This window comes from Pieris napi, chromosome 11, assembly GCF_905475465.1.
Source record: "Pieris napi chromosome 11, ilPieNapi1.2, whole genome shotgun sequence".
Classification (NCBI taxonomy): Eukaryota; Metazoa; Arthropoda; class Insecta; order Lepidoptera; family Pieridae; genus Pieris; species Pieris napi.
The window spans coordinates 8,193,910-8,208,014 of NC_062244.1; the positions used below are offsets into that span (position 1 = coordinate 8,193,910).

Consider the following 14,105-nt stretch of genomic DNA (forward strand, 5'->3'; position numbering starts at 1 on the left):
CTAGTAGAATACTGTAGATTACTTTATAACATACAGCTTTTTCTACTTGTTTATTATGGTAAAGTTACGAGAAAATTAAAAGATTGTTCACTGATACTAACCTCCTTACACGTTTTTAGTTCTTGCTATAATTGTTTAAGTAATGGTTTTACTTATAAATCGGAATGAAATTATTATGAAAGTATTTCTAAATTTAAAATTGTATATATAATTTTTTTTATTTTTTTTTTTATTGGACAATTCACACCAATTGACCTAGTCCCATATGCTAAGCTGGTGAAGCTTGTGTTATGTTGCAAGAATGCGGAGTTGAAATTATGTCATTATAGCTCCATTTATCGAAATGGTGAATGGTGATGGTCCGAATGTTAAAGTATTTCTTATAAGGGAAAGAGAAATTTCATTAAACTATGATTATATTCTTTGAAGTTAGCATATAAAGCCCATAATAAATCTTTAGCTTAACATAGTTAGCGTAATGCATCGAAAAGCTATGATTCAAGCTGATTGCAATATGCATCTGGGTGTGTCAGTCTCCTGACCGTGAGAAGTCGCCTTCAAAGGCCATATTATATCTAATACAATTCTATTAGTACGTGAAAGTTTCAAGGTGTACAAATGAAGTTAATATAGAATATGCATTTTGTAAGGCCGATCTTAATCCGTTTCTTAAATAGGCTTATTGTATGGTTTTCTTAGTTATATCTAGATAAATACTTATCGATTTTATTTGTAAATTTACATAAGTAAAATAGATAATAAAATACATTACTTGTAAATTTCCTATATAGGTTAATTTAATGCGTAGGTATTTGCATTTTATAACTAGTGTTGTCCCAAATCACAATAGTCAAGTGTCAACACATAGACGTCTGTAGTCTGTACCAGTGTGACATTTTTTCCTGTAGTTGATAAAAAGCTATACCAAAGGCACTACATATAACGACAATCTTTCTCGGAATCAAGCAAAGGCATTATAATCGAATCAACAGTTACTGCTTTGTAATTCAACACAATGCGTTGCTTATCGTCTCAATTCGCTGAAGACCTCAAAACTAATTTGCGTACATTCCGGACGCCACATCAATATTTAATACTCCGCTTTTCGAGACTTTTCTAATTGAAGGTACAGACAAAAATAAAAAACGTTTTCGTAATTTTACCTTAAAATAACCTAAAGGACTATCTGTAGCAGTGCTCGAAAACAATTATATGTTAAACTATCGTCTGCAATATACTTGTTTAATTTTATATCACGATAAATATGATAAACAAATGATAGTTTGAATGTAGGTTGTAATACTATAGCATAGGTGAATACGGTTGACAGTATAATGAGCTTACTTTAGCTTATGAATAAACTTTTATTCATAAGCTTTCCAGTAATTGGATATGTAAGATCTATCACTAATAGTTTACTTACATATTTATAATAATTGTTATTTTATCTTTGTCTGTTTAGAAGTATCAACCATTGTGTTCTTTAATGTTGCGTTCCTATTAATTGAATATTTTGATGATCACAGTAATAAATGTTATGATCATAGTCACATATTTTATTCATATTAAATATGATAACTTATGCTAATTATTTAGTTTTACCGAGAATATACTCTTAGCTTAACACATTACAAAGGAGAGAAGAGCGTTATTGTTGTTTCAGGCAATATAAGTCTATAACTTGACCGCGTAGGTTTGCGAGAGATTTGTTCGCTAGTGATAAAGCATACAAAAAGTTGCAAGAATGCGGAGTTGAAATTCCTACGTGCACTCGCACTTGAATCATGTAAAAAATGCAACTTAAATTTATTACGAACTTTTGACATTTCCTCTTCTAAACATGTGCCTTTTTACACGCTTTATATCAGCTCCACCTGTATGTATGTATGTATGTATGTAACCGACTCCTTCGGACTCGATTTTGACCCACTTTTAACGGACAGATTTAATTCAAACTTTGCGCACCTGTCAAAGATCGATGACAATGCAATAATCCGAAAAAAAAATGAAAAAAATTTAACTAAAAAATAAATAATAGTTTAAAAAAACTAAAAAACACGCTTTTAAAGCACATCAAACTAAAAAGTGAAAAGCAAAAAGCTCTTTGCCATATTTTTCGTCTATCGAGCAACCCACGCTTTTTCACAATAATACCAGTATTTTTTGTTCATTACCATTTTCAGCCTAAATTAGGAATTATTTTTCACTTTTTAGTTTGATGTGCTTTAAAAGCGTGTTTTTTAGTTTTTTTAAACTATTATTTTGAGTGTAAACTTTGTATTTATTACATTTAGATGTCACTTCGCTCGAAACGTTCGAGGAAATCTAAAATATGATTTTTATTGCATAACAATATCACGAAATGAACATCCTACAAACTGCGATGTGACAATGTTTTTTTTAAATATTATACAGCAAAACCAGTTTAAATCCTAGAGACTGAGTAGGCAAAAAAGCATGTTAAGCGAAAAAGGCAGATACACTTAGGGTCTGTTTCACAATGTACGGATGAGTTCCAAATTAGCTATTTATTACTTATTGGTAGGATAAACACTATTGTTTCGTTTCACGACTGTCAGATAGCGCTATTCGTCACATAAAGTCCATCAAAAGTTATGAGTCCGATGAAGTGACAAACAGCATAATTTATCTACCGATTAATTTATGTGTTGCATAGCTAATTGGTACTTTATCCATACATTGTGAAACAGACCCTTAGTATTATGGCTCTTTAGGGACTGACGTAATATTGTTTCTTTTTTTATTTATTTTACATTAGCTTAGTGCCAATATCCTTAATAACCAACTACTCGTGTTCTTTTCAGACGGCAGAAAGAAATTCCGGCTGGGAGACTCACAGAGTGCGTTTAAACAGAGTCCCGAGCTATGGATTCGGTATCGCAGTGTCTGGGGGCAGAGACAACCCCCATTTCGCTAGTGGGGACCCTTCGATTGCAGTGTCTGATGTTCTGCGAGGAGGACCTGCGGAAGATAAATTACAGTAAGTCATGTTTTAATATCCACCCACACACTTAGTACACACAATTTATTCGAAAAAGAAAATTTGAAAATGCATAAAAGATGTTTTGCTAGACATACGTAAATATCTATTATATAATTATCTAATATATAAAATTCTCGTGTCGCGGTGTTTGTGTTTAAACTCCTCCGAAACGGCTCGACCGATTCTCATGAAATTTTGTGTGCATATTGGGTATGTCTGAGAATCGGACAACATCTATTTTTCATCCCCCTAAATGTTAAGGGGGGTAATTTTTTATGATACAGAATTAAAAAATACATACAACCCCCCTAACTTTCACCCCTCTACGATCAACCCCTATTTTTTTATTATAAATGATATACATGGCAAAACGACGTTTGCCCGGTCAGCTCAAAAATACTATCGATTTGTTTTTGTATAGGTTTCATAAGGAGATTGAACCTCGCAACCTCGCAACACATCTTTGGTAATCAGTTCTTATTAGTGAGAGAAAAAATATATGCTAATCGTTTTTAATGGAATATAAACAGTATTAATCCAAAGAGCAGTGTTGGCTTAGTGGCTTGAGCGTGCGACTCTCATCCCTGAGGTCGTAGGTTCGATCCCCGGCTGTGCACCAATGGACTTTCTTTCTGTGTGAATTTTACATTCGCTCGAACGGTGATGGAAAATATTGTGAAGAAAACGACTTGCCATAGACCCAAAAAATAGACGGCGTGCGTCAGGCACAGGAGACTGATAACCTACTTGCAGAAAATATAATTTAAAAAATGTTAATCTGCCCCTTGTCCTGTTAAAGAGTTCCAAGGATTCACTTCCCTTTTTTAGTTTATTAATACAGACGACGTCTTGGCCATCAAACTCGAGAGGTTACCCATTAGACACTATACGGAGGGCGTTCGGCCAATTGTATGTATCAAATTGCAAAATAGCCAGCCGCTCTATATTATGTTACGAATAACAAAAAACATGTGTTTTATTGTAGAACAAGCTATCGCGATATTTTTTGTAGATATTGATATGTTCTTTAATATCGTGGAACATTTTTTGTTCTATCATCATTAGTTTTCGCAGCTCATGCGATGAAAGATATTTTATAGGCATATTTTTACACCTTAGGTAACATTATTGTAGTTTTAGTAGGGATCCTTATTTTTTTCTTACAATAAAAATAGCCTATATTACTCATTGATAATGTAGCATTCATTTGAAAAGAATAGTGAAAGAATTTTTAAAATCGGTCCAGTACTTTTTGAGCCAATTCGTTACAAACAAACTTACATACAAATCTTTCCTCTTTGTATTAGAATAGATTGATTGAAGTCCCGGTAACTAAATAGCTGGGGTGACAGACCACTTAGCTCCTGTTTTTGTATACGATATGTATTGATTTTTAGAGCGTATTTATTGTTCATAGAAAATCTACGACTCGAGAATTACTATGTGCAATTTTTTCAGGGTTAATGACCGGATAGTATCAGTCAATGGCGTGCCCCTAGAGAATGTGGAGTACGCGCGAGCTGTGCAAGTGTTACGGGAATCTGGGGCTACAGTTTCCCTTGTAGTGAGAAGACGTGCACCCGCACCACCACCAACAGCACCTACCTCTATCAAGCTGGCTCTGACGAGGAATGGGAAGAAGGAAGGTTGGTATAATCTTCGATAATGTTTTTCTGATCAAAACTTAAATATAAATATTTTTAAGCCGAATGTAGAAATCGAAGTAAGAAGTAGACATGGGGAGAAATTAGCTGTGGCAATAATCAATCTGGAACTGTTTAGGAAAAACACCTTTTGTATGGCAATTAAGGTTTACAATAATTTACCAAAAGAATTAAAAGATCATCCGACGAAGTAGAATTTAAAGACTCTAGGTCTTTAAAAATCGACTTGGTGTATTACTTTTGGAAAAAATTTATTATTCAATAAATGATTATTTGCGTGAGACACTGTAGTTGATATAAATTTAATAACGTGTGATATGATATGTACGATAAAATAAATGTAAGAATTAACCAATTCATGACTAATAATGTAAAATTCCTTTTAAGACAAATTTGCGTGCCATTGTGTGTGGCTGAATATGCGAACATACGATTGTACCACATTACACATTTTTGTACCATATTCTTGCAATAAATTATTATCATAAATTTTAAAAGGAAAATGTCTCGTGACTTCAACAGGATACAGCCATCTGCGTTTTTGATTATGTCATCAGTCTTGCCTTTAATTCCGAAACAATAATTGTCTCATCGGGGATCGAACGTTATACCTCCGAATTACATGAAGCGCGTTACCAGTATAGTAAAAGCATGTAGGTGTTGATTACTTAATACGAAAACACAAATTTCTAAAAATGTATGCATAAAAGAGTTGCTTGGAATGACGTAAATATCACGCTCATGTGTGATATAACATATGCGATATAAAGGTGTGTTAAATATGGCTAGTATTGTTATTTTATTATTAGTTATATTTGAAACATCGAGTATTAGTCAACATACCTACTCTTTGACCGTTCAACTATTGACGTAATCTTAACAATCACATCATTGTGTGAATATACTTTAACATAGCAACTGTTTCATTAAAGATATTTCTAAAAATATTACATGTGTATACAAATATTTTCCAAAAAATCTTCATTTCCCTTGAAATTTACGATCCAAATTAAGTGAAGTTAAGTTCCAAATTTCCTTTTTTGATAAAAGGAATTCTATAATAGACTCAAGGCTTTATTAAGATTTTTAATTATAAGCTTAAGGGGAGGTTAAGATGTTCTATAACTCGAATATTTCTCACATCCTACAGACAAGTCTCGTCTGCTCACATAACGTAATTAATAAAGTCGAATAAGTTATGATAAAAAAAACTTGATACAGAAATCTTAGGCGTATCTGTTTCGTTATCATTTGTGTATCTTAATAGACAAGTACATAGTTGATCTAATCTTTGGTGCTGGCACACGCCAATATTGAGGTCTAAGTTATACCGATTGATATTTTCCTTCACTGTCCGAGTGAGTATAAATGTACACATAGAGAAGACCATATCCGACCATGCACAGTCGTGATTCGAACGTACAACTCCAGGGTTGAGCGTGCGCAAGCCACTAGGCCAACACTGTTCTGAGATATGACAGTCATAGACTCTTTCTTTCTTTCTTCTCTTTCTGTAAACTTTTTAAAGAGATAATAGTTTATGATTTCGGAGACCAAAATTCTTAGCAAACAAAAGAAAAGATACTACAACTAATAACATACTTTCAGACTTTGGAGTCGTGCTTGGGTGCAAAATATATGTCAAAGAGTTGACGATGCGCGCTCGTGAACAATTAAACCAGGCGGGGCAGGGCCTCTGCGAGGGTGATGTGATCTCTCGAATTAATAACACACCAGTAACAGACGCCATGACACTGAAAGAAGCAAAGAAATTAATAGATTCCTGCAAAGATCGACTTAATTTGGTCATCACAAGGGAACTTATAAGAGAGGAGACCGTTACTAATGGAAATTATCATAACAACTATAGTAGTTTAGGTGAGTGAAAATATATTCTTTTTGCTTCGTCTGTGAATTTTATTCACGTATTGTGCACTCTTGTCAATTTAGGGTCGCCTGTTAGGGCAGGAGTGTTTTTATTAATAAATAAAAAATAAAATAAAAATATTTTTAAATAAAATATGGATGTCGCCAATTAACATGGTTAAATTCATTTTATGTTGGATTCGACTTTAAGTATACAAAAAAAAATCATACATGTATGATTTTTTTGTTGTAAAAATATAAACAGTGAGTACGATATTTATTACCTTGTTATCATTCTTATTATATGGAAAAAACGTCGTCACCATGGTAACAAGCTTCTTTTACTGTATTGTTTTATAATAAGGCTGATCATAAATTATATCTAGACTCCACAAATCGCCAAAGTAACTTACAAGCAAGCAAGAATCGAATTCAAAAAAAAAACTTTATTTTTGACAGTTAACAAAAGTTTAATTAATATTTAAAATAATATATGTTATGAAAATTAACACAGAAGCGACACCACACAACGCATACCCGAACAACAGTGGGGAATCTCTTTCATCTCCGTACTCAAGCAGCGGGCAGAACTTGTACGTAGCGGCTCCAGTCCGAGGGTCAGACAATCGCCGAGGCCAAATGTCATTGGACGATCAGCCACCGAGACCACCACCTCCTAGGAATGATGGTAAAAATATGTTTGTTAAATTCGAAATAATCCTAAAACAGTTTTAATTTTATATTGTACAAATAATTTAAAAAATCTTAAAATTTTTAGATTAACTGTCTTTATTTATGCAAAATTGTATGGCTCCAAATTTATTAATATATTTTATCAGGGCATCTTATCTACAATTAACTATATACCGTGTTATCTTAATATACTTAGGATTTGAAGTGAGGACTTCACATTACATGAGTGCACTAACTGCAACTCAGTTTGGAATAAGCAATACATTTAATTACTTTAACAATTTTATTATTATTAAAAATATATATTTGAAAAATAGACAACGGCCAAATGAAGGTGCCTACCTCATTGGCTCACCCCGAGGGTGGCACCCGACATTTGCTGGGCCAGAACTCATTTTGAGTGCTTCACAATTTAGTTGTTTCGTCCCACGAAAATGTAAATGCTCCTATTTTACTGTGTCTTGCTGATAGAGGAACGTTTGGTTTTCTTATGACTTTGATTTTAGAAAACGGGTTTTAAAAAGCTATTAAACAATACTTATTAATGTTGTTAATTCGTTCTCTTTAACAGATTACTACAGCAGTCGAAGACAGCTCTACGAAGAAGATGGCATGACTAATCAAAGGAATAAAACGCAGTAAGTTAACTTAACAAGAAATACTAAAACCAACCATGACCAATATAAGCAAAATTATTTTTTGCTTCTAGGCTTGTTTCACATTATAGTGCCGTTCACAGTTCTCAGTTCTTCGTTTTTTATTTATTTTTTATACTGTTATGGATAGTTTTAATTTGTACTTGTCGTTAATTTAATAACACATTACCAGACCGAGATCCGGACTGAGAATGAACCGTGAATGGCAGTATAGTGTAATCAGCCCTAAGTGGTATTATTACTCTATCCTATGGAGACTTAGTAATTAACATATATCTCCGATAAACGAAACCGTTTTAGCAGGAATGCTAGTTTCCTTATAAATATTACGACGCAAAAATGTGTGTTCCATTAATAAATAATACAACAATTGAGAAAGTCCGTCAAAAAAGCTTTGATAGATAATTATAATTGTATTTTTTTAGGACTGAGCCGAGACTAATAAGCTTCCAGAAGGAAGGATCAGTGGGTCTTCGTCTTTGTGGCGGGAATAGGTCTGGCGTGTTTGTGTCAGGAGTGCAGCCCGCCAGTCCTGCCGCCTTGCAAGGCCTGCAGCCCGCTGATAAGATACTCAAGGTAATCTATATAAATAAAAATCGCAAAATATTTTGCTAAGCGTTAATCTCAAAGATGACCATGTCGAGTATTTTATTAAGCTATACGTGTGTTAGGTTTTTTCGTTACGGAATTTCTTGATTTAGTCGTCGCGCTCAAAGCCCGCGATAAAATCTATGCAATAGCTTAAAAAATACTGCATAAATAAATAATTATCATTGCATAAGTTGAAAAAAAAAATGCAATAGCTTTACCGCGGCAGTCCCCGAGTGCCACACGTTTTTTTTTTCGTTAACCTGGAGTTCTTTTATGGATAAAAAGTTTAAAAATTATTAATCGATCGATAAAAAATCGAACAATCTCTATTGGGTAGCAAAATATTTCATATTTTGGTATGTAATTATTAAAAAGTATCAGGCATAACGAAGTTTGCGGGGGCAGTTTATTCAATAATTATAATTTAATGTTTACATTGTATGCACTTACGTGAAACTCCTTAAAACGTCGAAATTATTAGACTTTGGTTGGCTTGATAGTTTAATAGGAAAACTTCGATACATTCTTTCTGTTTAACTACAAATCTTCTAATTTTCTATAACATCAGTAAATACGTAGTCCCTTCAGCGCCACTTTAGTTTAGACTATTATTATTAAAATTTGCAAGCTAAAAGCGCTTTAAACATTCCTAATATGACATTCACATATTATTATTGTCTTTGTAGCTATATTTCCCTTAAAAGATGAACTAAGAAATGTGTTTCCATATCTAAGTTACGAAAATTCACATATTAGTAATAAAATTAAATGCTAGGAAACTTTCATACTTCTATTCAATATAATCCAACTAAATCTAATCATCGTCAATAAATTTTTACAGCACTCAAGACTAGATTGTAGTAAAATACTTTTTACATACGCAATAAAAGCTAATTATTTTTAAATATATCAAAACAGGTGAACGACATGGAAATGAAGGGTGTGACGCGCGAAGAAGCGGTCCTATTTCTGCTGAGTCTGCAGGACCGCATTGATCTCATCGTGCAGCATTCGCCTGAAGAATACAATTCTGTTGTTAGTGGACAAATGCGTGAGTGATTTATTTGAATATCACTTCTGTATGTTATAAAAAAAAATTGAGGTTGTAGGGGAATATCTGGATCTACTGAACTGATTTTAAGTTTTACTTTACCAATAGAAAGCCACGTTATTTGAAAGTATAATAAGCTATATTATAACATACTATGTTATATATAATTTTTCGTGATAGAATTTGGATAGTTGGAGAAATAACGGTCGAACAAAAACGTTCCTTACAAACGCCCTAACGTTAAGAGATACTTTTCAACCTGGCAATCAATTCAAAACAGACAGAAAATTTGATTTTCTCATTCAAGTGGCGGTTAAATATGGAGCTCCTGGCCGTGCACTCTAATAGGCAACATCTCACTTAACATCAGCCTTGCGATTCTGTAACTCACTTTTCGAACTCACACAGCGGTTTTCGCATCGGCGGTCGCTCTCAAATCAGTCGTGAAGCACTCATTTTATGATTTGGCAATCTAAAAAGGTGGGAGCTTGTAGTTTATTGTTACAGGCGAAAACCGCTGTGTGAGTTCGTGAAGTGAGTTACAGAATCGCAGGGCTGTTCTGTAAAAAATAACCAAAATCAGTATAGCTCGGCTTTAAACGACTTTAAAGTAAAGAGTCGCGCTGTAAGTAGTAGGCACTAGGCTAATTAACGGCTTATATAAACTGATTACAAAGATATTTCCTTCCAGCTGGCGACTCATTCCACATAAAGACCCATTTCCACTACACGGAACCAACTGATGGCGAGATGTCGTTCCGATGTGGAGACGTCTTCCACGTTGTGGACACGCTGCACAATGGCACTGTAGGAGCGTGGCAGGTTTATCGGATAGGTATATATGTTATATATTTAACAACTTTTATTTAATATCTGATTGAGAATTATTAATTATAGTAATTTTATATAATATTGAATTAATTATTATACCTAGTGCTGGATTTGTAAATTTGTTTTGTGTTGTCTGTAACACAGCTAGTTGATTGATAAAATACTTAATTAGATTAAAAAAATGTTATTTTGATTAATAAATACATTTTAATAAAATCTTATAAACGTTATACATAGATTCGCTTCTTTATAAAATCAGAATTTTTTGTAATCTTTATTATGAAAAATATTTTGAAAAAAAATGCGGGTTGTTGATATAATTTTACAATAATTTATTTAAATGTGTAGTAGGTTAACATGTATGCCTTCTCAGGTCGTAATAACCAAGAGGTCCAAAAAGGCACGATTCCTAACAAGGCGCGCGCTGAAGAGCTCGCAACGGCTCAGTTCAACGCCACGAAGAAAGAGATGTCGGGCAACGATGGGAAACATAACTTCTTCAGGAGGAGAAGATCTACGCATCGTCGGAGCAAGAGTCTTGGGAAGGTATGAATATTCTCTACTAACTTAATCCAATATAAAAAAAACATTTACTGAAAATATATTGATGGCAATAGCCAATATGCCCGGTGGCGACTTTTGATGCTAAATATAAATAAAATACATAACGTACATAAATAACAGAAATATATATCTTCTGTTGTGCTTAAATTAAATTTATTTGCTAGAACCAGTTTCACTTTTTCGACTGCCACAACTTTTATTTTAAACAATTTATTTAAAAAATACAATTATGTATATTAGAAGTTTATAATAATGTCCGGCCTTAAAACATACAAAACAATTCCTTGGTTTGCCCTCAAATTTCTGTATCTGTTTCGTGATATAGGTAAAATGGAGGTCAGCTTTCTGTGTTAAAAGGCGTCAACATTTTGGGTCTAAGGCATGCCGGTTTCCTCACGATGTTTTCCTTCACCGTACGAGCGATTATTAAACGCACACATAGACAGAAAATCTATTTGTGCACAGCCGGGGTTCTAAAGCCGCTTAAACATACAAATATTACTCATATTACAGGAACACTGGGACGAAGTGGTTCTCTCAGATAGTATAAGTAAATTCCCCGCATATGAAAGGGTTGTATTGAAGCAGCCAGGGTTTGTCAGACCCGTGATTATTTTGGGCGCGGCCGCTGATATCGCAAGAGAGAGATTGCTTACCGAGAATCCTGATAAGTTCGCATCGCCGAGTAAGTATTCAAATAATCTATATATCCATATAAAATTGATCTATTTGTATGAAAATGAGATTTTAAGCTTTTTGAGAGGAAATCTGTATGCATTTAAACGGAGTTTATAAGTGGTTACTTTGACTTAAATGTGTTTTTATGTTCGCAACGTTTCGTTGCATTAACGTGGAATTACTAGATTTAAAAAAAAAACAAGTGTTTGTCACATACTTTTCTCATCATCTTTTTTGGGTCTAATACTGTCTTGTATAACTTATATGTAGATATAACTTAAATAAACTTCAGGGTTGAAAGTCGAACGCTTAACCATCATTAATATTGATATTAATTTAATTAAAAGTCCCTATTACTATTCCTAGAAATGGATAGCACCTTAGAAGACAATAAGACAAAGTCGTCCGGAATTATCCGGTTATCCAGCATCCGATCTATAATGGAGCGTGGAAAGCACGCACTACTGGATATAACGCCAAACGCAGTTGACAGATTGAACTATGCGCAGTTTTATCCCATAGTCATCTTCCTTAAAGCGGATAATAAACATATCATCAAAACACTGAGATCGGGATTGCCTAAGTAAGTTTATTTTTGTGTTTTGTGTTTAGTTTATTACTTAGTACAGTAGAACCTCGATAAGATAAAGTCCAAGGGAAACACAAAATATTTTATGTTATAGAGGTTTTAAGTTATCAAGGTTCTATGTTAGGTAAAGGTTAATATAGAGGTATGTACATGTTTCTATGTACCCTTGCTCCCATTTTTACTTGAATGCATCAGAAGGATGGAAAATTAAATATGTAATCATATTTATTCACATTACTTACATTACATAAAAATAAAACAACAACTAAAGGTTTAGTCTACTTAAAAAAATCTGTGATTTTCTTTTGTTTTAAAAAATTCACTGTTTCTAAATCGATTTGATTTTCAATGACAAATAGAGAGGAGAATACATTAACACATTAACTTATTATGCAAGTAAGTCGTTGTCACAAAGCTAACCGCCGCAAAGCTTTGAAGAATTTAGATAAAGCAAACAATAGGTAATGTATTGTTTACGTTAACAATACATTAGTAAACACGTGCAAGCAATAAATACCGAACCCATTTGTTTTGACACTCTTTCAAAATGACTCATTCACAAACAATTTTATGTTATAGAGGTTGTGGAAACATTTCTTTTAGTTACTGAGGGCCTATACAGAGATTATTTATTTAAGTTATAGAGGTTGCGTATTTTAAGTTATAGAGGTTTTGGGCTCTGATGGGAAGAGAACACAGTATTTTTTGAAGTAACAGAGGTTTTTATGTTACCGAGGTTTACGTTATCGAGGTTCTACTGTAGTAACTATATATACTCCTATATTCGACCAAATGTTTAAAAAAAATTGCGTGCGTACAAAGTACACATGTCACAAGTGAAACTTCTTTGTAAATTAATTATTACTAATTTATAAGCCCCAATAGATGATCATGTATCAGTATATGATCACTTCATGTATTTGTATATATATTCACACTATTTACACACTGTATACGTCTGCTAATGATACACACACATCTAAAGTTCTAATATGTAACTACTAAACGAATACATCAACCAATAGCGTGTATTTTCGATCTCCCTTACTCAAGGCAAAATACAAATTTCCATCCATATCATCTTGACGTCCGTCGTCCCACAACTGAGCGTTTTTAAGGCAATCTCTGCCGTGCATCACCACTATGTGGATCCAGCTGCTTACTAAAGTATCTAGGAACCAATTAGACTTTAGGTCCTTCAAGAAGGGAGCGTACCAATTTCTTTTTCTGGCAGTGCGAGTGATCATGGACGGCGGTAGTACTTAACATCAGGTCCTCCTGTCGGTTTGCCTCCTGTAACATAAATAAAAAATATATAAAAAGGTAAGGTTACAATTGATAACCTCCCTCCCCCCCCTCATCGTATTTTTTTAATTCGGGTACCTACAAACATTCTTATAGTATTTCAAATTTAATACTAAAAAATCAATTGATAGTGATACGTTCACGAGCTATATAAATTTTAGGTCAGCCCATAAATCCTCAAAGAAGCTACTAGAACAATGCCAACACATGGAGCGGGTTTGGGGTCATGTCTTCACTCACACCGTGACCCTAAGCGAAGCGAACCTTAACACTTGGTACAACAAGTTGTGTGACCTGGTTCAGAGGACCCAGCAACAGCAATTATGGGTCTCGGAGACCAAGGTATGTGTTATAAATAGAAATTGTTTTATATTTCATTTGTCTAGAAGAAAAACTAATTAATATTTTATATAAATGAGCGGTACAGGTAAACTGGTGGTAAGAGTCAATCTATATTGTGGTCTGCATTGTATGTGTATATGTTTAAAAAATATATAGCATTTATGTATCAACAGAAAGTTACTTCAAGATGATCGCTTTAAGATGTTGGGTGCATTTGGTAAATTGTATGTGCTCAAATTACTTTATAACACATTGAAAAGATTTGGATTTT

At 33.6% G+C, this 14,105-nt stretch overlaps 1 protein-coding gene across 13 annotated transcripts in view; it reads left to right on the forward strand.

The window, feature by feature from the left end:
- Positions 1-14,105, forward strand: part of LOC125053662 (tight junction protein ZO-1) — a 101,418-nt gene that overhangs the window by 73,535 nt on the left and 13,778 nt on the right. For all 13 annotated transcript variants that reach the window (XR_007117604.1, XM_047655139.1, XM_047655141.1 and 10 more), the window contains 12 exons: positions 2,826-3,001; positions 4,463-4,650; positions 6,277-6,546; positions 7,049-7,222; positions 7,799-7,865; positions 8,309-8,459; positions 9,393-9,525; positions 10,217-10,360; positions 10,730-10,902; positions 11,434-11,605; positions 11,965-12,181; positions 13,654-13,834. Coding sequence is in view for 12 of the 13 variants with exons in the window: in XM_047655139.1 (XP_047511095.1) it covers positions 2,826-3,001; positions 4,463-4,650; positions 6,277-6,546; positions 7,049-7,222; positions 7,799-7,865; positions 8,309-8,459; positions 9,393-9,525; positions 10,217-10,360; positions 10,730-10,902; positions 11,434-11,605; positions 11,965-12,181; positions 13,654-13,834 (2,046 nt within the window). In the remaining variant the exon portion in view is untranslated. The remainder of the gene's footprint in view (positions 1-2,825; positions 3,002-4,462; positions 4,651-6,276; positions 6,547-7,048; positions 7,223-7,798; positions 7,866-8,308; positions 8,460-9,392; positions 9,526-10,216; positions 10,361-10,729; positions 10,903-11,433; positions 11,606-11,964; positions 12,182-13,653; positions 13,835-14,105) is intronic.